The 27,145-nt window shown below is 43.5% G+C and overlaps 1 protein-coding gene across 1 annotated transcript in view; it reads right to left on the reverse strand.

Annotated features, from left to right (window-relative positions):
* Positions 1-27,145, reverse strand: part of CPNE2 (copine 2) — a 917,381-nt gene that overhangs the window by 97,419 nt on the left and 792,817 nt on the right. Inside the window, exon 14 of the mRNA XM_078671428.1 lies at positions 5,965-6,098. Coding sequence (XP_078527554.1) covers positions 5,965-6,098 — 134 coding nt within the window. The remainder of the gene's footprint in view (positions 1-5,964; positions 6,099-27,145) is intronic.

Raw genomic sequence — 27,145 nt, forward strand, 5'->3', positions numbered from 1 at the left:
CTGGCTCCGACTCCAGTATAGATAAAGATACCACTCTGAAAAAGAAATCTTTGAAACTATCCACGCAGCTGACAGAGGGGGTTGAGGAGACCCAGAAGAAACTACTATGGGACTACTCAGCGACTTCACAATCATACCAGGAATTGGATGATAATAATCCTGAAATCCCCCCTGGCGGCACATCGTAACAGATTCCCGTAGAGCTTCTATTTAACACTCTTAAGCAGATGCAAGCGGAGGCCAGAACGGAAAGTCGGAGGGCAAGGCAGGACGCTAAAAAAAATCCAGAATACAATGAGGAAAATGAATAAATTATATGATGAATTAGCTGAAAGAGTAACGGAAGCAGAAGAACGAACAGGCAAGCTGGAAGACGATATGGGAGATTTCAAGACATTTAAGACGGATCAAGAAAAACTTTCGGACGATTTCCAATGGAAGCTGGAAGATTTTGAGAATCGCCAGAGAAGAAATAACATTAGACTTTTGGGTGTGGCAGAAGGGATTGAAGGGCAGGACACAAGGCGCTTCGTGGTGAATATGTTGAAAGGGGCTTTTCCAGAGTCAGATTGGCAGTGGGACAAGGAGGTCCAACGGGCGCATAGATATCCCTTCATACTGAAGCAGGGAGCAAGAAAAGATGGTCAGGGCTCCTTTCCCAGAGCAATTTTAGTAAATGTGGGGAATTTCTTGCTGAGGGAGGAAATTATCGCCAAAGCCAGACCCGATAGTAAGAGGACATTTGAAGGTACTTCGTTCTTCGCTAGGCCTGATTTCTGCCATGTGACGGTAGAGAGAAGGTGGAGGCTTAGGCAGCTGATTGCACCATTACAGGCATTAGGGTCAGAAGCATACCTCCTCTTCCCTGCTAAATTGAAAGTGGTAACAAAAGGGAAAATAAGAATGTTTAACTCAGAAATTAAAGCGCAGCAGTTTATTGAAGAGTTGAAAAACAGGAAGGGGGGTTAAGTTGTTGGAAATGATATATCAGGCGGGTGTGTACAATTGTATAGTATTGCATGACGAGAAAGGATGATTCATGGATTCGGCTTGTGATTAAACAGGCTGAGGGGGAAGCGACTGACGCAATTTAAAAGCGGCCACATATAGGTCATTTTTGACCTATTTGCCCGTAAAGGGGGGAGGGTGGTGGAGGGAGGGGAGGGAGCTGAGGGGTGGGGTGGCGGGGGGGGGGAATGCACAAACGTTTGGTATTCACTATTTGATTCAGCACAGTTGCACATTGTATAAGTTTAGAAGTATATGGTACACAAAAATAACAGGTCTTCATATAAGGAAACTGTGGTATTACGATGACATGTAAGATCGCTTCTATTAATATCTGCGGACTCAATTGTGTTACTAAGAGAATGAGGGTGACAGCCTTGTTAAAATCTTTGAAATTGGACTTGGTATGTCTACAAGAGACACACATTGAAGGTACAAGAGGATACCTATTGGAACAACTTGGGTTTAGATTATTAGCAAACACTAAACAGGGGACAAAAACAAGGGGGGTAGCAGTCTTGGGTAGAAATAGGGAGATAGTAGTAAGAAGAAAGAAAGAGGATCTATGGGGGAGGTGGGTTATTCTTGAAATTTGCTTCAAATTGGAGACCTTTACGTTGGTTACAGTTTATGGCTCTACTGAGGATGATCCAGATGTCTTGCAATATTTAGATATTGAACTAGCTCAATGGCCAGAGCCTATTGTATGCTGCGGGGACTTAAATATTCATGTACCAGATACCTCCTTTTTGCAGGCTGGAGGGAAGTATGGCGGGAGGAAGAAGAAAGTATATAAGGCTTTGGCAGATCTGGTGTCACACAACTCTCTGATAGACCCTTGGGTTAAGTTACACCCGCATGCAGATGGCAGCACATTCTTTTCTGCCCCACATAGGACTTTGGTTAGGTTGGATTATTTCTTAATTTCTAGAACATTACTTCAGGGAATGCAAATCGAGAAGCAGCCCCGGATAGTGTCAGATCATAGTCCACTAATACTAACCTTGAAAATGGGGCAGGTACAAAATATTAGAACACAATGGACTTTTGAAAGAGCTTTACTAACAGATTCCGCATATAGAGGACATATGGAGAAATGGATAAAATTTTATTGGGAAATTAATAGAGAAACTGCTTCACCAGGGGTTGTGTGGGATGCTTTTAAGGCTGGGATAAGGGGAGAGACTATAAGTTTTGTTCTAGCAAAACAGAAGAAAGAAAGGGCAAGACTAGAAGAAGTAAGACTGAGGTTGATAAAGGAGGAAGAAGACTTAGCCCTGGCTATAACACAGAATCTTCCAGTAGAAACACACTTATTTAGAATTATAGCTCTAAAATCAGAAGCAATAGAAGGTATCGCTGAGAAAGAAGCAAAGAATTACCTGACCAAAAAGGAGAATGCATATGAACTAAGTGAGAGGGTAGGGCATATTTTGGCCGTGCGCACTAGACAAATATTGGCTACTTCAGATATTAAAGAGATTAAGGATCATCAGGGGAATATGGTATGTGAGACTGAACGGGTCAGTGAAGTATTTAGGAATTACTACACTACTCTCTACACTCCTGAGAAGGAAGAAAGAATCACTGATATAGCAAGATATCTTAGGGAAATTGATTCTCCTAAATTGTCTGAAGAGGGAAGAGAAGAATTAGAAATGGCATTACATATAGATGAGTTTAATGCTGCACTGAATAGTCTACCATCAGGTAAAGCGGCAGGGCCGGACCAGATACCGGTGGAGTTCTATAAAGTATTTAAAGGCTCACTGACAAATGACATGTTTAACATCATGGCTATGGCGCAAAAGGGAGAGTCGGTCCCTCAATCATGGGGGGGAGCGGACATCATCGTAATTTTAAAAAAGGGGAAGGATCCAAAAATCACAGGGTCCTATAGACCGATAACACTGATGAACACTGATGTTAAAGTATAGTCTAAAATCTTAGCCACAAGGTTGTCAGGGATCATTGAGAGCTTGGTAAGTCCTACCCAACATGGATTTATCCCCGGTAAAGGGACAACGCAGCATATTAGGACGGTAATAACTATGTTCGATGCGGCAGGTAACCTGGGAGACCCTATGGCAGCGCTTTTTTTAGATGCCGAAAAGGAATTTGATAGGGTCTCCTGGGAGTACTTATGGCAAACTATGAGGTGGTCTGGGATAGGAGAAGGGTTCATCAGGGCTATTCAGGCGCTGTATAGGGAGCCTATGGCTAAAATAAGAGTTAACAGAGGGTATTCGGCAGATGTTAAAATTGGCAGGGGGACGAGACAAGGGTGCCCTTCATCCCCACTGTTGTTTGCACTTTATTTAGAACCACTGCTTCATAGGCTCGAAGGTAACCCACTGATCCCTCCAGTGAGGGTGAATGGATGTGTGGTCAAATCATTGGCCTACGCCGATGATGTGGCAATACTTACTCCAGATCCTCATTTGTCAATTAGTGAAGTCGAAGGCGAAGCGGAGTTGTTTGGACAAATTTCTGGATATAGTCTTAACAAATCAAAGACGCAGATTGTAGAGAATGCATACTCTAGCTGCAATGACCCACGGGTGGTTACCTCAGCAGTTTATTTAGGGGTGGCTATCTCATCAGACTTAGATAACGTGGTTGGAAACAATATTGCCCCCCTATTATCAAAGGTTAAAACTGATTTGGAAAGGCTTAACAATCTGCACTTGTCCTTGGTAGGTACTACTAATGTTATTAAAATGCTAATTCTCCCCAAGTTCCTCTATCTATTTAGAGCTATCCCCCTTTTTTTTTAAAACTAAATGGTTCAATTCATTAGAGATTATTTTGAATAGATTCATTTGGGCACAGGGTAAGACCAGAAGGGCTTACCGATTTATGGCTTTACCGAGAGAGAGAGGGGGTTGGGGAGTACCTGACTTTAGAATGTATTATTTTGCGGCTGCCCTGCAATATATGCAGGGGTTAATAGGGGGGGGGTGGTAATGAGCAAAAAGTGACAACCATGTCTACAGAAATGTATGCGGCTGTTCTAGGAGAGGAAGCAGAAAATTGCTTCTTAAAATGCACGGATTATGGGTATTACAAAAGGACCAGATTTAAAACACTTAATGCAGCAGTCAATTTGGAATGCTTTTTTAAAAAAGACAGGCCTTGGAAGATTCAATAGATATACTAGGCTATATAAGAATAGGTCATTTCCTGCGGCAATCTTCGCGGACAGTACAATGGCTAGCTGGGCTGAACGAGGAATTGTACAGATTGGGGATTTGAGGTACACGGAAGAGATAGTACAGTTTACAGACCTTATGGCGAAATACAATATTGATAGGAGGTCATTTTTTAAATACCTCCAGATTAGGAGCTTTTTGAGTAATAAACAAGGAGGACCCGCAGGGTACCAAAGAAACGAAATTATGGAGAAAATGCAAATCTCTGCAGAATGTACAATTAGGAGTTTGTATGCATGTTTGGTGAAAGGGAAAGTAGATGATATGGAAAAGTATTGTAACAAATGGGTAGATAAATTGAGCATTCCAAATGAAATATTTCAGGAGTCCCTTGAACTTGCTCGTATGGTATTGTGTTCAGCTCCCCTTCAATCCCAGCACTACAAAACTCTGTACTTTTTATACTTTACCCCAGCGAGAATAGCTAAATGGGGAGGCACTACTGGTATTACCTGCCCGAGGTGTAACTTCCTCGAGGCAGATATAGTTCATGTTTTTGCTACCTGTCCACAATTGTATACCCTGATTGGAAATATAGAATGTTTCTTAAATAGATCACTGGATTTACAAATAACCCTCACCCCCTCATTGTTATTGTTGGGGATAGACCATGATTGGGGAACTGCACAGAGAGAATTTATTTTTGTGGATGCCGCAGTCTACAGATTGACTATAGCTAGAGCATGGCTTGATAAAAATCCACCTGTCATGCAAAACTGGTTGGCTAATTTATTAGCGGCTCATAATTTGGAAAAATCTATATATGCTCGGAAAGGGGTAAGGGGTAAAATGAGAGGATTGAGAATCTGGGAACCTATATCTAGATGGAAAGAGAATATGGGTTCGCAGTAAGATTAAGATTTTCATGGTAATGAAGAGTTAAAAGATGTACTGTATATATATAATAGAATGAGTTATTTTCTTTGGTTTTTTTTTACATGTGATTAATATGAATTGTATAAGGGTACAATGTGCAATGTGCAAAGTGTGGAAATAATAAAATATATAATAAAAAAAAAAAAAGGTGGGTCCACAACTTAACTTGGCATCAAGTTCAAATTAATACTGCGGAGTGCAATATGCTTTAGGCGGACGGTTTTAGCGCCAGAGGAAACTCTACACATAATACAATGAAACGCGTTATTTTGCAGCAGTTGCTCTTTCCCATGATAAAAAAGGCAAGATCACTTGGTGCTTTTCAATCCTTAAGGTGTTGAACACCAGAGTATAAATATATTCTTTTATTATTGGCATTTCGTGCCCTAAGAACAAGTCAACATTTTGGCTTAGCATTCTGGATCTCTATTTCTATCTGCCCCTCCATTCTGATGCTTTGCTTGAAGAGAACCAAAATGAGAAGTAGATGTTGAGAGAAAAAGAGGATATTATAATGGCAAACAGGTGTGTCCACATGGCATGTGTAAAAAAGTGATAGAGGTCTTTGGAGCAAGTCTAAGCAAAAATACCTTGTTCTACAGCCTCAGACCCACTGCTAAAGAAACAGTCAAGTGTCCTATGGTAACGAATACACTGGTGATCAGTATTGCCTCAATATAGGTACATGTGCAAAACTAGATTCTAAGTGCCCACATACCACATTGCAGTACCAAACATTATTAGCCTTTATTGACTTCAGAACTGCATACTTTACACGTTGATTAATGAGTATAACATATTAGAGGAGTGTAGGTTAACCAGAATTTGAATATATAAAAAGCAGTGTATAGCATTGTTTTCAACTTACTGCTGCAGCCTCCTGCTGAATTGCCTGGGCAGCAAATCGAGCTACGTGGTTAACGATTGGCGAGAAGTTTGTTGGTCCATAAAAGCGGACATGTGGCAAGCATGTCGAGTATGCTTGCACAATACCTTCGACACCTAAAGATAAAAAAACAGATTACGTTATATGTTTTATGGTCTAAAGAACTGAAATAAAGATGAACTACTACTACTACTACATTACATCACATTGTTTTCCGAGAGTGGTCTGCCTTCAATGTCTTGCAACACAATCTTTGGAGTGAGAGGGACTTAAAAAATGTGAAGCATATGACTGACACAAAATGGCTAATGCAGTCAGAAAGACAAACCGTGTGATTTATAGTTTGGTGGACAGGGTCCTGCATCCTAAAAGGAGTGGATGACCTTGTCCGCCAGATTCCTGGTTCAAGTCGGACATCAGGTGAATCAGGGGCGGCTCTAGGCTCATGGCGGCCCTGGGCAGGGAGCGTAGGTAGGGGGCCCGGGAAGAGGGGGTCCGGGCGGGGCGGTGAAGAGGGGGGGGGGTCAGGGTGTTTCAAAGTGGAACAGAGCCGGATGCCGCCAAATCCCTGCCACTGGGGCCGCCACGCAAATATGTATCCATCCTCAGAGGATTAATATATTAAGGATATATATTGGTGTGGCGGCCCCTGGGGTTTGGCGGCCCTGTGCAGGTGCACAGCTTGCACATACCTAAGGCCGGTCCTGGGTGAATCGTCATGTTTCTGCTGGCAGGGCCTCCTCTGACTCTGCAGGGGGAAACCACAGACCAATGGCCTCGCAGACAACGAGCTGTTAGTCTAAATACCTCTGACTGTTGACCCCATTTAGGGGGGACGTTCTGAATGACTTTTTTTCTTGTTTGGGACCACTGGAGAATACTGGTGGGTCTAAACAGGAAAGCAATAAAATGACCGGCACACCCTGAAAGAAAATTCCCATTCTGTGAGGGTATTTTATTTATTGTTTTTCAGAAAACTAACTATACTTTTGGAGTTTGTTTAGGAAAAGTTAAAAAACGTTTCCTGAACAGCAGAATTATACATGGTGGCCGATCAGCAAAGGCGCGGTTGCTTCACAGGAGCCACTGTGGCGAAAGCTCCTCTGAAAGCACAGAGATCTACTCATACCTAATGGTGATCTCTAAATATGGCAGTCAGTCTTCCAAAAGGGCATGTTCTGTACACCAACAGTCGAGCTATACATTTTAACCTCTTAAGACTACCCAGAGCAACTCTTGAAAAGCCAATTTCTCAAACAGCTCAAAAGGATTCCATCAAATAGTTAAAATCATGCTTTATGGTCACAATTCTAACTGCCTGCAAAATTTGGTGTAATTCCATTTAGCTATTTTTTTGTAGCTACTTAAAAAAAATACTTGCCTTGGTGAGCTTAGGTTGGATAAGGACCTTATGTTCAAAGCTATTTTGGGGTAACAATTACTCCAATTCTCAAAAGTGAAGTCTTTGCAACTTCACAATAGCCTTTGGGTATGTTCAAAACCCTAATTGTGAATAGGTATGGTGTTATTAAATAGCCAAAAAGATGTGTTAATTCATACCATATAGCAAATTGAAAGGCGCATGTTTAGGCATCCCTTCAAATCTGCGATTTCTAATGCTGTGAGCTAATAGTTTGCAACACCACTTGCAGTTGCAAATCATTGCTAGGTTACCAGCTTCTCAAAATTGGTGACACCCCACTCGCAAATGGGAATGGGCCCCTTAGGGCACGGTATGCTGCTTGTTATTAGGTGAGGCAGCAAAGAGTATGGATAGTGGTTGCCTGAACTCAGAGTAGCACAGAGCGGAGTTTCTGCAGGAACACGTCTGTGCACAGCTCTTACCACAGGAAAAGACATAGGCCTTCCCCTTCATAGTCAGTGGTTGCATGGCACTCAGGAGTGCAGATTATGGCTACTTGGCTTCTGAGTCCCTCTTTGCTTGTGCATGATGGTTCCACTCAATAGGCAATGTCTCAACAATGAAATCCTCTCCTTTAGCAGTGTACACAACTAGCCAGTGTCAGTTGCTGTTGGAAATCCCAGACCTTCAGAAAAAGGAGGGTATCCCCTGGCTAGATTTATTTATCTCGCCTAACTTGCACTGGCCACACCAGGCCACAGAGATGCACTAGACCGGATAGATTCAAATAGTGTGGTAGATGCAAGTCAGCACACTCTACCATCTCCCTCATATTGTGTGCTCAGCCTTATGGCACTATATTGTTGTACCCCTCACTGATCTGGACTTGCATCTATATTCAAGAACTTTGAACTGTCCCACCAGTAACATATTTCTTGGTACCAAATCTGAAAAGACATGATCGATATCTTGGAATAGGATTTGACTAGAAATGAAGGACTGTCTACAACCGGTTTCAAATTCTATCTCATGGCACAGTGATGTGAACCCTCTCCCTTGGGTATGATGCACTGGGGTCTCAGACCTCTTCTTATTTCTTCCCATGCAAAGCCTCTAGAACCTAGAGCCAGTAGCCAATCTCAACACTACTGAAATAGCCCAGTGCTCCACCACTCACAGCAACAGCTGACAAATGTAGGAGACCAATGTTCTTTGAGAGGACGGATGCTCATACTGCAACCCAGTAAAATAAAGTTGTCTGTATGTGGTTTTTGTGTAGCATGAACCTAGCCAAACGGGAGTTGAATGCTGTACAGTGGCAAAGGCAATGAGTTATTGGAGAGGTAGCTGTGTGTTGGGAGCAGGAGTAGTATGTTACCTCATTGTGAAGCAGTGGTCTTCAAATATGTGTGCGCCTTCTGTTCTTTGTTAAATTGTGGCAGGGTTGGTGGGGGCTCCAAGGGGCACTTTTGCTCCAGATCATGGTTGCATAGATTGAGAGGGATTTGTCCCCTTTTAACAATTAAGTCTGACTGTGTCCTGGATGCAGGTGTGCCTGGAGCCACTGGAGATGGTGTACTTGTCGGCCAGATATAGGGGTGTTGATTGTGAGGGCTTTATAAATTATGCAGCTGGCTATGAAGATCTGTAGGACAGCAAGGGGAACCAGTAGCTTTCCATTAGTACAAGGGTGACGTGGTCATATTTTTTTCAGGTATCATATAATTGCAGGTGTAACTCTTTATATAGGCTATGCCACCTCCTTAATGTATATTTTTAACAATAATTAAAAAATAACCCCCTTACATTTGTATTTCATTTTTAGTAAACATAGTTATGAGTTATGTATTTAAATAATTCAAAAACCTTTAAACTTTAACAAATGTAAAAGTTGAATTAAATGTTTGTTTTTTTTTTAAAACCTTTATTGACGTAAAAGTGAACACCGCTATTCAGCCGAAAATCCCAGGGGCACGGCAGCAAATCAAAGTCAGGACATCATGGCATATAACGAGTACATTACAGGAAAAATAAGGTTTAATTTTATCGTAAGCAGGATGAAATCAAAAACATAAAAAGCTGCAATATAATATAAAGAAAGGTGGGGACCAGGTGCCGAGCCGTAAAAGATAGCCATAGAACGGGCGGGCCAGACAAGAATTCTTACAAAATGTAAGAGAACCACAATTAAAGCATGAGTACATTATCAAAGAGTCAGGATATACATGCATACAATCACTATGAATACTAATTAGATGCCCGCCCAGGTCTTATCTACAGTGCAACAACAGCTCAGGCATAAAGTACGACAAAGCAATGAGAGCTCAAAGATCAACACAATGAACTGATCCCAGACGCAGAAAAAGCAAAAGCAAAAGGAAAACCAATAGAGCGAAGAAAAAGGGCCATAGAAACAAAAGAGGAAAAATAATCCCCCCTCCCCACCCCCCACCCCGCACCCCTGCAGTTGGCTACGGCCTACCCCCCTAGCAGCGTGCCTGTCACCCAGTATCTAAACCCGAAATATAGAAGAGAGAGAAAAATAGAAGAATAAGAAATATAACGAAAGATAAAGTAAAATGAGAGTGAGAGGGAGGAGCCAAGAGATACGAACAAACACGCCCGGCTGCGACCCTCCCCCAACCAGAAAATATTAAACGATAAGGTCAATGCAACACCATCACATATGTCAGGTATCCACGGGGGGGGGGAAACGGGGGGGGAAACAGTGTATACGTCTCACAATATCAAGAACGCAATCCAAGCGCCACGGAAGTGTAGACCATCAGTCTGTCAATATTGTGTATCTCACCCCCAGCCTTTCCGAACCACAGAACCAACCCAATAAAGGACTGTTTGGAGCGGGCCACCCAGTACAGTTTGATCATAGTGCCAACGAGCAGCACAACAATGGCGTAGTCGAGAGACATTAAACAAACTAATGGAATACAGGAGATCAATGAGACAAGTCAATTGCAGCAGCGACAGCAGCGCAGGCAAAGATGAGCAGGAGTTCAGTCTCGCAATTTGACAATGCGAAAGTAGCCCTCCAGGATTGAAGCGCGAAGTTATCGCTGTGGAGGCAAACCACCGTTCACCACTGTTGCCAGTCCCCCAGGAAGAAGCAGGCCTCCTCGTCACTTTTAAGTCCTCGAGTTCCGGATATTGAAAAACAGGAGAATCAAGAGCCACCGGTACACACAGCAACTGCAGAGCAGCGGTACCAACCCTCGGAGCAGCCGGAGGGGGAAGAGCAATGGGGGCAGCCTGACGGGAAGGGTGCATGAAGGAGCGTCGGCCCAAAATGGCGGCGGACCGCAGTGAGTCAGTAGAGGCACCGGGGGCCAAGACGGCATACAAAGACCTCAAGGCATACAGGATATCACCGAGCGTGGGCTCGCGAGCACATGCCCAGGCCCCCGTGCAGCACGGCCAGCAAAGGTCGTCGGTGCAAGGCGAAACACTCCCTACGATGTCGGTAGCCATCTTGTGAGTTTCGCCGCCCCGCACTCCACCGCGGCCCCCAAAGCAGTCCACAAATGTAAGGCTTTACAGATCTCCGGAGGGATCCCAACAATGGCCTCACTGGCACAGAAAGGGTAGATATTCGGCAGTGGGGGGGGGGCCTCCTGCCATCCGCGGCAGGTCCCACGAGCGAGAGCCGAGCGCGGAGGCCTGGGGCCGCCAGGCAGGACAAGGCGAAGGGACCCCTTCACACAGTCAGTCCCCAACACACCTCGCTCCCCTCCAGCCGCACGGTCTGCAAAGCGGGGCCGGTACAGGATCACCGGGGTACACGCACAACGGCTCTCACCGGCGGTTCACTCTCTCGACCGGGGCCTGCAATCTCAGCATCGCCGGTCGGATCCCGCAGGCGAGGTCCCGGTCTCGATCTCCCGGAGGCCTCAATCTTCTCGAGGGTACAGCCGCGGATCCACAGCACACAGAGGTTTCCGGACAGAACGGTGAGTTGAAACAAATCGCAATATTTCAATTTCTGTAATGATGTATCGTCTCAGCACAGGATAAGATGCAGGATATTCGGGGTTAGCCGGAGGGCCGACGGAGCCGAGCTAAAAGGCGACCATCACGCTCGCTGGCTAGGCTCCTCCCCCGAATTAAATGTTTTTAATCATGTTTAATGCATTTTAAAAAAAGTATAAATAATGTAGTTATATAATGAGAAATCCCATGAACTATGCAGACACCGGATAGTAAAATGATCAACATATAAAGCACAAGCAGAAAACGAAGGCAAGAAAATATAAGTATGTTAACAGCCCCATATATTCAAGGTGGAGTATAAAGCAAATCTACTCGTGTGTGGCAGCCCGGGATGAGACAGCAGCTTCCCGGGCACAAACACAGCTGCACTCGAGCACTTCACAGGTCTTCAAAAGACCATTTGCATGTTAATGAGGCCTTGCTGTTGTTTCACTCGTTTTAAGAGCCGCTGCAGTTCCACTCTGCCTATTGAGTAAAGATTCAACTCCCCCTGAAATTTTTTCTTAGCCCCCCCTCACCACCGAAATTTGGCTCTAGTTGCGCCTCTGGTGATGGATCCACAAAATAACAGATACAAATGGAACAAGCATTGGCATAGCCAATAGGTCTCACCTTTGGGACCTTATAAGTGTTTAGCCATGCAACAGTTGATGTTGTTGCACCAAGGATATTGTGCTGCATAAGTAAATAGTTATAAGGTTCCAAAAGCGAGACCTATTGCCTATGCCAATGCTTGTTTTATTTTTATTTACGGCAGGCCTCGCACTCCACAGCAGACACATGATGCTGCCTCTCCCCCGTTCAGACAGTGCTAATGCAGCTGCACAATACTGCCTTCATTTTAGTCTATGAGCACTATTTACTTTATTGACTTTCTCTTACTGCAGACACGACGTGTTTGAATGTAAGCAAAGCACATCGTGCCAGCAATAAGCAGCCGGGACAATGGCGGCCGGCATTCCAGTGCCATAGGTCTCGCATTTAAATGCAACACCTATTGCACAGCAAATATGTTTTTTTTTTTTTACAGATGTGCGACCTTACGGACAGGGGAGATGGTGTAATTTGTCCAAGATCACACATCGCTATAAATCCTGTTTTTTCTGAGCTCCGACGGCGCACCATGTATGCTGCTATAAGGGCTCTCGTGTTGGTTTTCCAGCCAAGGGCTTGTGTCTAGCGTAGCCAGCCTGGCCATGTGTACAAAAACACAGAACATTACTAAAGGAGACAGCCGGGAAGGCAGACAATACACTGACTTTGAGTATGTACCTCTCTTACAGGCACTCCTTTTATGAAACCCTACAATAAACCGGCAGCAGGAAGGGGGCAAGGATTTTCTGTGCTACTGGGAAAATAGCATTTTGCCACTAGAGTGAACCCTGTTTGGTAAATAGAAGGCTAGATTGCATTATGGGGAGCTTTAATGTCAAAAAACCTCAGCCATATGTATTTTGGAACCTGTATCATGGAGCACGCCGCGTGCTCTTATTATTGAAATTGAACATGCTTCCTTTGAGGATTGTGACAGGTGCTTGGGAGGTTATCCCCAAAAATGAAAGACGCTGTAATCTATGCAATGGCGGTGTACAAGACCTTAATCATGTCCTGATAGTGTGTCCAGCACTCCACCTAATTCGCCGTAAATATTTAAGGCATGGTTTTTTACAGTATAATATTGCAACGGCAGAACAGGCCTGCAATTTTCTCATGTTCCCCCCATCCGAACTGATGTGTTTTAAAATGTTCTGCTTTTTTAAAGAATTTTTAAATGTTCATTAAAAGAAAAATGAATGGGTATGGGTGAATTGTAGATATTTTAAAAAATATTGTGTGTAATCATTTTTTGTATCAGTATTTTATTGAAGCACTATTGGCACTTTGTTAGACCGTTAAAAATAATAACACCATTCAACCCTTACTGCTTCAGATCATATTGGTGGGAATGTTAATTAACTATGTGTGTTGCATTATAAAGTATTAGTAAAACATTTGCACTTTAATTAATGCATTAGCACTTTAGTTAGTACTGTTGAAAATAATTGCTGCTTTTTTTTTTGATTCTCTTCTTGACAAGTTCATCTCATAACAAAAAAATGAAAACTTTAACACCCATTGTCTTTCGAAATGTTTGTCTTTGCTGATAACCGATGATTCTTAAACTAAAAGCCGATTGATATGATACTTTTGCCCTTCAATGTGACGTATTTGATTACTTACCCTCGCAGTTGAAATTTAGTGAAAATGAGGTTTTAATTTTTGTATCTTAACAACTGATGTTTTTTAGTAAACCAGATTTACGAGGCTAATTATATTGTATCGATAGGTGTAATTGTTTTTATTCTGTATTTTATGTGGAATTCCATGGAATTCCAAATCATAATAAAAATAAATTGAATTGAATTGTTTGGTAAATAAGAGCCTATTTTTCTACATTTTCTTATAATTTGTTGGTGGCGCCCTAACTTATTGCCTTACCTCAGCTATAAAAAGCGCTATTTCCAGGGCTTTATGTGGGATAGGTCTTTCAGGGCCTCAGACCCAATAGAAAATTAAAAACAGACTTTGAAACAGAATTTTTGAACAATGAACGTAAAAAAGGATAAGGTAGTCCATGTCAGCAATTTCGTTTCTGTTTATATTTCAAGTTTTACTTCACCTTCCAGTCCCTAAGTGTTCGCTGTTTCTAAGATGTTGTATTTCTGTATTTCTTTTCTTACAGGATATTATTATTATACATTTTGGACTGAGTTACCTCTAGTTGTTTATAAAGGGCCACGACGGGGAGTTCTGGAGTTGAGGCTGCATTGCAAGTTTCTCATGGTGCCTGTCAGTCGGTCATAAAGGTGTTCAGAGTACATGATCATCCAATCCTCTGCCTCTCTACAGAGCGCAGAGCTATGGTCACGGGTTCCAGTTGCAATTGTCATTCTGTGCAAATGTATATGAAGTCAGTATACAATGAGACATTGGGGGACCTCTATGCCGATGGCACTTTGCTAACCTTTGCCACGCTCACAACGGACACAGGCTTACCAGCTGGTCAATTTCTGACCCACGCCTCCATGGTACAGACGCTAACGAACGCCTGGGGCGATATTACCGAGGAGCTGCCAATGCATCAGCTCATGCAATACCTGCATGTCATGGGCAATGGCACTCACGTGGTACACTGGCTGGCACGCGCCCTACAGGAACACGCACAACAATCCACCCGACAATTAAGGGACAAATGGGAGACGGACAGGGGGCGGGCCTGGACGGACAAAGAATGGGCAATGGTGCTGCTAAGCCCAGTCAATGTCCCGCGCAACTCCCGTTTCAAAGTTATACAGTTCTATATCTTGCACCGCGCGTACCTGACACCTGACAGGATCAACAGATACTTCTCAGTCACTAACGCTGCGTGCCAGCGCTGTTCCCTAATTGGAGCAGACCTGTTACATATGCTCTGGCTATGTCCCAACATCCAGACATACAGGGACATGATCACATCACTGCTGACACAGTGCACAGAGATTGACATACCACACACCTGGGAGGGTTGTATTTTGGGACTTTACAAAAGGACCAAACTGAACAAGGTGTCGGCACGATTCTGGGACCTGGACCTTGTCACAGCCAAACGTCTACTCACGAAGCGCTGGAAGCACAGCGAACCCCCGCATGTCCAACACTGGTACACCTCATTCACTAACTGGGCGGTGGCGGAGGGAACGGTGTTGCGCAGAGAGGAAACTATGGGACTAAGAAAATTCCTGATTGCGCACCTCTGGGAGGCCGCGCTGAAATCCTTCCGACAGGCTAGTCAAGCACAAGGGATCACTTAATTTAGACACACTGCCGGAATAGTCCGCAGCCATGGGAATAAACAGAAACCCTGCGCGCCTCCCTCTCACCTTGTGCCTATTGGCGCGGAGAGACATGCACACCTAACTGATGACAAAGACGGAAGGGAATGCGGCGACTCCTGATTAAGGGTCCAACACACACAGACGTGGGTGCTCCCCAGGGGCGCGAGGCCGGCTGCGCTGTCTCTCTCTCCCCTCCCTCTCCCCCTCCCTCGCCCCCTCCCCCCACCCCGGGTGACCGCCCTGTCCCACGGGCTGGACGTGGGCGGCGTCTCTACCGCTGATTACTGGCCCCCTCCGCGCCCACATAAGGGCACCCCCTGCGCACAACTACAACTGGCACTAGCGAACGCATCCCACTTTCGCTGTTTTTTGGACCCCCCTTTAGTTCACGTTTCCCTTTTCCTCGCCTCCTCTACCTATAGAATGATATATTTCAACCTCCCCCCCCTTCTCCACGGAATCATCTCGCCCTATTGTTTGCATGATGGTACCGTAGTTACAACCAGAGCGCTATCACTGTTGATAGAGCTCCTTTTCTTACGAATGAGATATTGGTCACTGCGCATCCACGGACGCTCAGTACCCTCACAACTGCTATAGGACAGGTATAACACGCAGTGTATGGGCAGCAGTACATACCCGGGAGGCACATCACACTGAAGCACAAACACAGACCCACTACTCAGTTCTTTACCATGCCCTTCGGTATGCTACTACCGGCCACGGATATCGCCACATACATACAATGGTAGGAGACAGGCCATACGCGCCCACATCCGTCACTCTGTGGCACCCATGTGACATGCATTCACTCTCCGGAAAGTTATGGGCAACTGATTGCTGGATGACATACTCATAAAGCCAGTGCGAAGTGATTATAACTGTAGACTAATATCTACTAGACGTTTTTCAACTGCTTTATATCACTCTGTATACTGTATACAATTGCCATTGTTTAAGAAATGTTAATAAAAAATATTCAAACAAAAAAATCAACAAAAAAAAAATGAAGTCAGTATACAATTGTTAAAATGTTGGCACGGCAAAAGTAAAGAAAATTCGGTGCTCACGGGTGTATTGGTGCGTTGTGTGTTTGCGGGTGGTGGAGTGAAACAGAAGCGAGGAAGTGCATTCAGGCGAGAATGAAAAGAGGGTGCTCAAGAGGAAAGAGAGGAGGTGTAAAATATGGATGTACGACATTACAACGCATGCTTTTACCACGCATGCTTTTACATCGCAAGTTTTACAACGCATACCATTACAACGCATAGTGCTTTGGGGCGCTGGATAGTGAATAGTTTAATTTACTATTCCAACTCCAGTCCCCGTGGATAGTAGGGAAGGTGTTGGATAGTACATTAAACCTATTCCCTATCCTAGAGCGCCCCCGCGCAATGCATTGTAATGGTTTGCGTTGTAAAAGTTGCGTCGTAAAGGCACTGCGTGGTAAAAGTTGCGTTGTAAAGGATGTTTCCCGTAAAATATACAGATGAATGAGATGTGGATATAAAAAGGGCATACATGTCAAAAATAAAGGGAACATACAAGGAATGACTGAGACACTTTAAAGACCACTACCCCTTGTAGAGAGGCCTCAGTAATGTTTAATTCACTGTTTCAGAATCGAAACATTTTCAATAATTATTAATGTTGTTACTGATTTATCTTAAACAGCTAACAACCACTAACAAAGCCAATAGTTCAGGCTGTTTTTGAGTGTATGTCAGTTGTTGAGTTACATATCTGGATGCAATAAGAGAAGCTAAGATAGGAACCAAAATACTGGTCTGTGCTCTATGGCACACTACGGGAATGGGAATTAGGGAAACATGGTTTACATGTTAAGCCACGCCTTTGATTGCATAAGCCACGCCATTTTTAGAGAGGCGAATCCTGACACATTTTTTTCATCCCACTTAAAACCCTGGCTATCTCTTACAAGAAGTTACTAAATATATGTCTGTGAATTCAGTTTGGTTCACACTTTCCTCACCCCGGTTTCGGATTTGTTATTGATCCCACATTCCACAACTGTAGAACGCTACGGTCAGAAGGCACACAGAGTGCCAGACATCCCTCAAAGGAGCTGAGCTTCTCCCGGCACAGCTGCAACATCTGTTTTTCCAGGAGTGGCTTTTTTCCGCTGTTTTACGAGCACGTGTGGACGGAAGTGGGCAGGCCCGGCCGGGGTCAGGCAGCGGGTGCTGTGGAGAAATGCTGCGGTTGAGCAGAGGTGCCCTGTACAGCACAGTGCAAAAAGAGAGCTAAATCCACAATTTTGCCTGACATGGGATACAAATGGGCGCCATAAATCAAAATATTTGGTAAGATCACAGGGGGAAGCAATCTAATTCAGAGGCTAGCAAGGCCAGTGTTCGATGTGGCTTTCAGCGCCTCGTCAGGAGGTAATATGAGCTACTTAAAATCAAAAACGAATGCACAAGCAGAGCCAGAGATCTCTTCAAAGGGTAAACAGGCAACAGATACACTATAAATAAACATTTGGCAAAGCAAATCGTTGTGGTTTCTGTTTAAAGGTTTCCTCACGCTTTAGATACAATTAACAGGTGCCCTAAATCAGTGCAAGCGTCAAGTTGTGAAAATTTTCACTGCTACCGTACGACGCCCCATACTCTGAAAAAGTTATTTTCATGTCTTTAGCAGTCATTGGGTGTCACCAACAGGAGTGCCCTGAAGCTGACACCTAATAGAAATATTAAGGAGCTTCCCTAACGCAGAATGTATAGCACAGAGTGCAAAGTGCAAGCTATAAGCACAAGTACAAACACACAAGACCAGTGATACCCGCAACCCTTTCTGAATGCACTCGGCTTGATTTAGGAAACCGCCGTAATTATGACGTCATTTTAAAAATCTCCAATTTCAGAAAAGTAAAGTCCTGTACTGCTTCTAAGCGGCCCACAGACAGCACAGGCCTCTCTGGTAGAGCAGATAAGCGCTTTGAACTCCCATACATCTAAAGTCACATTTCACAATAGTGGAGTGGTGTGGCTCACTGTTTAGAGGCGGCAGACCCAGAAGCAGAGAACGGCCCGGGACCAGGGTTCAATTCCCGACGCGGCAGGGTCGTGGACCAGGGTCAGCGGACTCGATAATTCTCGCCTCGGTGCCTTCTCTAACCAGGGATCACACTCGGCAACTCTGGGCATTAAGCTTGCCTCATCTCTACAACAGCCCCCCACAGACGCCGAGGATGCCTGGTTTCACCTTGGAGACACCCAGAAGGGACCATCTCACAGGGAAAGCCAGGACGGGTTCCCCAGCGGTCTTCAGCGCCGGGACGCTTACGGGTAGCTGTGCGCTTTACAAGTCCCATACATTTACATTTACATCTGGACCCCCACACTCACATACATCTCTGTACTCACATATATGTACTCACCCACCATAACTCATCCTCGGCGCATAAATGGGACATGGTGCTGCAGGCCTGCTGCTGTCACAGGCGGAAGGAGATAAAAGTTGTCATGTTCCAGCAGCTACGTAGAGTGGGCACTCCGAGCACTCAGTGGCGAAGCAGCCAGCACACCAGGACATCAAGACCTATTTGCCTAATCGGTTGTCAGGGCGACTCAGGAGTCTGAGCCTCGGGCAGTCACTCAGGAATTCTAGCACTGACTCGGGGTCCGATCCTTCGCTGCGCACATGAATGACATCCCTGTGAAGCTTAAACAGCTGGACCTCGAACAAGCGCTGAAAAACGAATGCGGCCCCGGGACCGCAAAAGTGAAACAGTACTGGTTTAACAAGTGGGAGGGGTTGGGGGAGTGCGAGAGAACACACAGCGATTCCCTTGCAGGAGCGAGCCTTAGTCAACATCAGTTTGGAAGTTAATTACATACATATGTTGCCAAAACTCGCTTCCGCAAGGGAATTGCCAAACGTTCATGCATTGCCATCGAAAGCAATGCAATGCGTGCACGTTTTTGGTTGAAAGGCCAAAACGATTTCTAAAGGTCTAATTCCTAATCAGCGCATGCGCGCTGCATAGGCGAGACCTAAAAAAGGAGTGATAATGAAATTGCTTCCAGTTTTGTAAGTTATTCAGAAATATGTACAAATCTCAATAACATTATGGTAAAGGAGAACTAGAGGTACTTGTGAGAGACCTACCTATGACAAGTCTCAGGATAGAACACCCAATACTACTAGAGAAGGGAAATGGGGCTAAAGAAATAGCCTTGGATACAACCCAAATGCAGACAGAGAAAGAATGCGGGCCCAACAGACTACCAGCAAAACTGTTCATATGAATAGCTGCAAATATCGCTAACCATCTGTTGGTATTGTATAAAGAAGCCAAAAAGACGGAGCATGTAACCCCAGACTTGAGAATGGCCACACCACCACCTAATTAGAAAAGCCAGTCAGCCACCTTACAAACACAAATTATACAGTCTAATATAATTGCTAAATGTAGAAACCATGATATAGGCAAATAGATTATATATATTGGTACATCTTGATCAATCAGGATTTGTGCCTGGGAGGGCAGCAAGATATAACCTCTGCCAACTGTACATGATCCTAAAATGCATTATCAGAAGGTTTAACCCAGCAGTGCTCCTAGCATTGGTTGTGGAGAAAGCATTTGACTTGATTGAAAGGGACTTCATGCTACCAATTCTGTGAAAGATGGACCAGGGACCTGTATTACTCCGCTCTATACATGTATTTTCTAAACGCAAGTATAAAGGTTGACAAGACAATGTAGGGGTGAATCACACTTCGTCATGGCACCTGACAGGGATGTCCACTGTACCCCTTTTTTCGCTTTGACTATCGAATCACTAGCTTGTTAGCTAAGAGGGGATGCCCAGGTCAGAGGTCTGAAATGGGAAGTTGACTGGGTACTCTAGAATTTCACTTCATGTGGGTGATATAGTATTGAATGCTGCAGACCCAGTGGACATGAATAATAGAATACTACACATATTGCGTATTTATGGGGATTATTCTGGAAACAGGATGAACTGATCCAAATCAACATTATATCCCCTAGCACCATAGACATCTGAACTAACATGGCACTGTTCCACACAGCTCAATAGAAAAGGCTTCAGATAGCGGCGGGACTTCATTACTAGAGACTACTGTGAAAGATATACACAGAACATACAAAGGGGGGTAGAATTAATCAAAACAAACTTGATGCACTGGAGAAGTCTTCTATTGTCCCTGCTTGGGACAGCAGCAGAGCATAACATGAGGACCTTGCCAAGATTTCTGTTTTTATTCCTGAATATTCTCTTCTGTGTGTCATTTGGAGTCTTTCTCCAGATGGAGCATTTGTTGCGACCACTATTAAGGAGCTGGAGCACACCAAGTATATCACTGGCAAAACTACAAAATAGTGTTGATGGAGATTAAAAAATATTAACGGGCTGCCCATTTGGTACCACTAAACGACTGGATGTTTGCACCACAGAGGAGCTAGAGTTCCTAGTATATCAGAAAATAAAGGGAAGCAAGTGATTCCCTGCACTGATTCATAGTAAAAACCCACCAGAATAATTGCCACAACCAACACGCATGGTGGAATTAGCATGGGCTGCAGCCATACAGACGATTGTGAGGAAAGGGTTCCTCACTAGGGAGTCTCCACTGTGGAACAGTAATACATGCTAGAAGATCCCATTCAGGTGGGTGAATCTCGATTTTGGAAGCCAAAAATTACTTTCTCTTGGGCGTCTCCCACCTGAAATTGTCTCTGCTTCAGCTGAATTCAATGAGCGAAAGGCATTCTCCAGATTGTCCTTTTAACATCTCCCACTTTCCTCTTCTAAAATGTTGGCATGTATGACAGTTATGATGAAAGAATGGTAGGTGGACTTTAAGGAAATGGGATCAAATAGGAACCTCAAAGATGGGAGAGATGGGAGGGACAAATTTGAAGAGATCATTTGAACTAACAAAGGAAGACTATACACACTAGGAAAATATAAAGGGGAATTCAAGGATACACAGGGCATATACTAACTAGAAATTAGAGTGTCGACAGAACCACTCGGGGAAAAAGCTATATCACTGATTTTTAAAATATTGATGACCGACTGTTTGGCCTTAACGAGGAGCAGCCGTCACCCCCTTGTTTGCCAATTCCACACGAGTGAAAAAAAGCACAAAACATGAAAGGACATTTCATTGAGTTGCACTATAGAATAATAATACAGATATAATATGTGTTTGAGTGCCTTTGTAGTTAAAGGAAAACAATAAAAATAGTTTTAAAAAAGAATTATACATAATTTTTTCGTCTCTTAAAATATATATAGTTTATTTAAATGTTGAATCTAATTAATTTAAAATTAGATACTAGGGGGTGTTTTTTAAATCTCTGCCTACTATTAACATTAATAGTAAAAACAAATCAATAAAAGTTCATAAACAATTCAATCTAATATAAAGCAGCTTCTTTATATGGAACACTCTGCAAACACAATCAACACCCTAAATCTGCTAACCTCAAATGTCTGTTTCTAGCAGAACTTTTAAGCATAGGATTAGCACAGTTCCATCTTCACTGAACTGCAAACGTGACAAAACCTTTTGCATTTTTGCAACAAGTTCTTTAAAAATAGGATTAGCAAGTGCCATTCACACCAAGCTGATACATGACAAAAGCATTTTATCATTCAAGGCACAGTATTACCTCTTTGGATTGGTAAAATACTATCCATGGCAACCTGAAATAAATAAAACCTGCCCGTGGCACATGTTTCGCTCTTATTAGAGCTAGTGAGTGAGGCACAGCTTTATCCATAAACAAGGGGGCACCTAGTATAAGTTAATACCATGCCCTTTCAGAGTTGGAACCCTGGGTAGTTCCCACGTTTTAGGTGGAGAGCAGCTCCTTTATATTGAACACTATCCAATCCCACAAGCACTCTAAATCTGCTCACCACAAATGGGGTATCATTATTTATATAGAAATATATATGGATGTCTAAAAAAAACTTACACAGGAAATTGCTTAGCAAAGGTAGTGACTCCCAACATAATGGCTGCATTGTAATGACTTGCGTCGTAATAACCTATTAGGTTTGTTCACACATGTAACTTTACAAAGTACTCAACATTTTAACTTCAGAAAGATGGCATATTTATTTACTTTGTTCAGCATTGCCAGGGGAAGTAGTCATATAGCTATAAAAAAGGGGGGTGTGAGGGAAAATACTTCCACAAAAAAGAACATTTTTGCGGGAGATTTTTCCCACAAAAACCATAATTTTCCAACCGTTCCCTAGCCAAAAGACATTTTTACAGGGGTTTTCTACTGTAAAAAAATAACTTTCGGTGCTTAGGGGATGCGTTTGTTGTTGCTGCTAGTTCTGCTGGGGTGGGACTACATACCCCAAGTGGCCATCTCCCGGACATTCTTGAGCCTGCAGTCAGGAGGAGGGTCTTTTGTGGAGTATCAGGCGCTATTAAAGCACATGGAGAGACTTGTGTCTTGGGACACGTTTATTGTTGCTGCTAGTACCACTGGGGCGGGACTACATCCCCCAGCAGCCATCTCCCTGACATCCTTCAGCCTGCAGTCAGGAGGAGGGGCTCCTGTGGAGAGACCCGCAGGATGGCGCATGCCCTGAACAAAGACTAATGCCAAGAGCGCCTGTCAGAGCTTGGCGGAGGCTGAGCTGACAACCCCCCCCCCCCTCTTTTGTGGTCTATAACAGCTGATGCTATACCTTGACTCTTGGGTTAGTGCTACTCTACTTATTCATTATGGGCAAACATAAAGCTACCTGCCCGGTTAGTGTCCCAGGCAAAGTACCCACCATTGACATTATGCTGGAGAGAACTGTAGTGTGTTTATCTAGGTACCTATATCGATACTCCTATTTCTGACCCTTGTCCGGTTAATAAATCACTAATACAACGGCACAGAATCCCGTTTTCAGATTAAGTCATAGCGCATGCTGTCACATTAAGCAAGCCCTATTCCTCCAGCCCCCTAGAAAGCACACCGAGTTCTCAAAACAAACCAAACCTCCAGCAGACCTGGGAAATCCCCCGTAGTTATTGTTTTGATTTCGTTCGAGAACTCCTGTAAAGAATGCAAGAACGACCAGTTCTTATGACATCCTTACTGACGTATTATGTCCATCCTTACGTCAAACAACGGCACCTTTCAGGTATAAATATACCAACGCTGCCCTAAGCAAACACACGGTGGTGATGAGCTTGGAGCAGCGCTACTTGCCAGAGAGCCCAGCTGATGCAGGAAGCCCACAGACGCTGCCCCTCCCTTTTTGACGCGCTGAGAGAGACGCTGTCTTTTCTCCTGCCTAGAAATCCAGCCTCCGGTGTTTCCGGCTTACCTTCGCGGGTAACTGGGATACCGAGTCCTGAGAAAGAAATACCAGCCCTCCTGCCTTCTAAATCCCAGGTACTGAACTGACTAACCCCTTACAGAGAATTCTTGAGACAGATTCTTGGCAAACAAACTTAACTTAAACTGCTACTTACTTACTCCCTCCCACGTATTAGGCTTAGGTCAGGTACACCGGGGTAGGCATAGTTAGAAGCACCAGTTGAGTACGATTAGTCAATGTATATATGTATGTATGTATATCTTTTATCCATTTTAAAGTATCATATGGCTAAGAAACCATATCAATGCTTTTACAGTATTATTTTATAATCCTGCTTTTACTGTATGCACTTTACTTAACCTTAAGTATTGCAACTGTAGCGATTCATTTCTCTTGTATGAGAAAAAGAGACTGATCAATAAATAACACCTTTTATTGAACACGCCCATCTCTTCTTTCTCTACAATCTGGTGGAACTAAGTATGCACGTACTGACTGAGTAAGATAGTTGTCTTTTGTTTTCACACGACTCTAGAGATATACTCTTGATTAGGGAGAGCAAAGTTGTCATGTTCTATGGTTGTCAGAAACTAAATCCCTTCTTGTCTATCCAGGGAGGTTAAACTCCTCCTCGCCTATTCGAGAAAGTTTCTAGTGAACTCTGAGCTAGCTGGCACACAAAACTTAAGTCTAATATCGTCAGTAGAAGACCTAGTTAACCTCTGTCCTACGTCTATACTATTGAAGATATTATTCCAATGCGCAGAGCCTATTGGGATAATAGGAACTACACTACATGGCGCCCAACGTTTGGTAAGGCGATAAATGTAACGCAAGGCATTAGAGTAACTCAGTCGTGCTTTTCCACACAGACGCTTTCTCCCATAACAACTCCAAAGACGTCTGGAGTGGGTCAAAGGTTAAATCCGCCAAACTTAGTAGGAGGAGACTCCTATGTATAGTTTTTGGTTTATTCAACGTTGGAGGATACACTGTTCCAAAATATTGTGCACCTAATCTTTGTTTCCGTGGAAACCTGATCTGCAACAAAAAACCTTCCTGTCAGTAAAATGTCAGACACTGAAGAAGAAAGAGAGACAGCTAGAATAGCAGCTCAACTCCTAGCGGATGACAGAAGTCTCCTACAGCAAGACCCGGATGCAATAATCATCCCGGTCAACATAAGAAAAACTATAACCTTAAAACTTATAGAAAACGGACTGACATCGAGAGGTGGTACAGTCATATTCGTAATTGAGGCACATGAATATCGGCAGACAGAGGTATTCTATTCATGGATAAACTTTCCAGCAGCAAACGCTGTAACAAAGGAATTCCACTATTACAAGATAGAGGAACCTCCGGATGAGTACACTCCTTTCGAGGAGGTGGAAATACCACTCAAATACCAAGAGCACCTGCTCTGGTTTAATGGCGCCCTAAAACATAATGATCACATCACCAGGCTCGGTCCACTAGGTAGACCAGGAGCAACGTGGCCGGTTCTAGCCAGCTACACACCACATCCAGACATTGAAAAAATGTCAATACCAGAACTTTTAGCACAGTTAAAACAACTGATTAAAATACACAGACAATTAGTCCAATATGTAATGCGGACTTCAAAAGTCCAAACAGCTATTAAAATTCCACAGCTGACCCCTCATCAGGGGAACACAAATAAAATCACACCACAGAACATACAGTCCTGTCTAGGTGAAGTACCCATTAAAAGGGAACAAATTCCATTCTGGTTAGCACAAAAAATCACTCAAATAGAGGCAGTATTTCCGGATACTACCGCTACTGAGAAACACAGAATTCTGACTATCTGTCTTCCAATGGGGATCGCACCACATGTGGAGGACTGTGACACTTGGGGGTACAGTCTTTGCTTCCATTTACACAAAAACACATGGTGTTCCGTCCATGGCGGTAATACCAGAGGTGCTAAAACAAATTCAAAATGAATACGGTCCAGAACCTGCTTTAACTCTTGGTATGAAATTACTGAAAGACTTCAAACAGGTCTCGGCAATATTACTAGCCAACATAAAGGGGGAAGCAGCAACTGTGGCGATCCGCCAAAGGTTGAAAGAAACAGATATAGCAGAACAACCATTTGAACTTGCCAGAATCATAGAAAAATCCTATAAAGAACTAGGAAGTGTTAGTTTGGGTGGAAAACCAGTGAAACCCCAAGTAACTGAAAATCCTGAAAAAGTATTTATTAAAAATAATCTAAACACTCCAAAAAAGAGCTGGGATGGAAATAAACAATCAACTCCCAAAGAGAAAAAATTCCAGTCCAGAGGAAGGTCTCCTCGGCGTAGAGAAAGATCTCCAGACCAAGGACACAAGTCTCCCCAGAGGGAGCCCTCTGAGAAAAAATACAACCTTAGAAATAGGGATAATTTGAAGAAACCTGATAGATATCAAGATATTGATACACGTCCATCTCGATCTTTTCAGACTTCCTCGCAGAAATCGGAAAGAAGAGGACGGTCAGAACACAGGGAAGAGCACGTCAAGTCCAAAGACAAGGAACCTGCTCATCAAAGTAAAAAGTTACAATTTCCAAAGAAGAAGGTAGCCAGTATTAAAGTAATCAAACATGCCGAGGATCCTGAGGACACAGCTGAAAAACGGAGAGTGGGCTCAGACAATGCTAGACAGCACAGCAGAAGTGAGCATAGCTCGCAAGATCCTGATGAATCATCTGGAGACAGTGGACACGAATGAATACATTCAGGTGGAAACTGCAGATACCAGAGTTAGCAAACCCCATAAAATATATGAAATAACTTTACGTATAGAGGGAGATAAGACTAGGAAAATAAGGGGTCTATTTTGGGATAACCTCTCCAAAGGCTATGACATACTTTTAGCTGAAAAAGACTGGCCACCAGAGTTTGTCAGGGAGTGCCCTCATGGCGAAGAAATGATTATGCCTGCCTTCTCAAATCACATTCCAATACATAAAAAATATACACGTGCAAGAAAGTGGGCAGTAGCCCAAGCTCCTGCATTATATAAAAACCACGTAGGATGGGATGAGGACTCACCTCCTCACAAAATCCAGTTAAAATCTCAACCAACTGCACAAAGGCAGTACCCAATTAAGCAAGAAGCTAAAAAACAGGTCAGGGAGATCTTAGATCAACTTGAATACCAGGGGGTGATTGAAACATGCACCACACAAATGAACAATCCTTTGTTTCCTGTCTCCAAACCAGATGATTCATATCGTCTAGTTTTGGACTACAGACACCTTAACTCATGCTGCAAAACCTTTGCAGTACAAAACTCACACAGTGCAGCACTAATGAATAGCATAGTGCGCAAAAAATACAAAACAACATTAGACATCTCTAATGGATTCTTTTGTCAAAATATAGCACCTGAAAGCAGATATTTGACCGCTTTCTCAATAAATGGCTCGCAGAAAAATTTCTGTCGTTTGCCCCAGGGGTTCAAGAACAGCCCAGGATTATTCTCAGCGAGAGTAACAGAGTTACTACAAATGTATGATGATGAGGCATTATCTTATGTCGACGACATCTATCTAACAGATGATGACTTGGATACTCACTTGAAAAGAG

The sequence above is a fragment of the Lissotriton helveticus genome, chromosome 12 (genome assembly GCF_964261635.1).
Source record: "Lissotriton helveticus chromosome 12, aLisHel1.1, whole genome shotgun sequence".
NCBI lineage: Eukaryota > Metazoa > Chordata > Amphibia > Caudata > Salamandridae > Lissotriton > Lissotriton helveticus.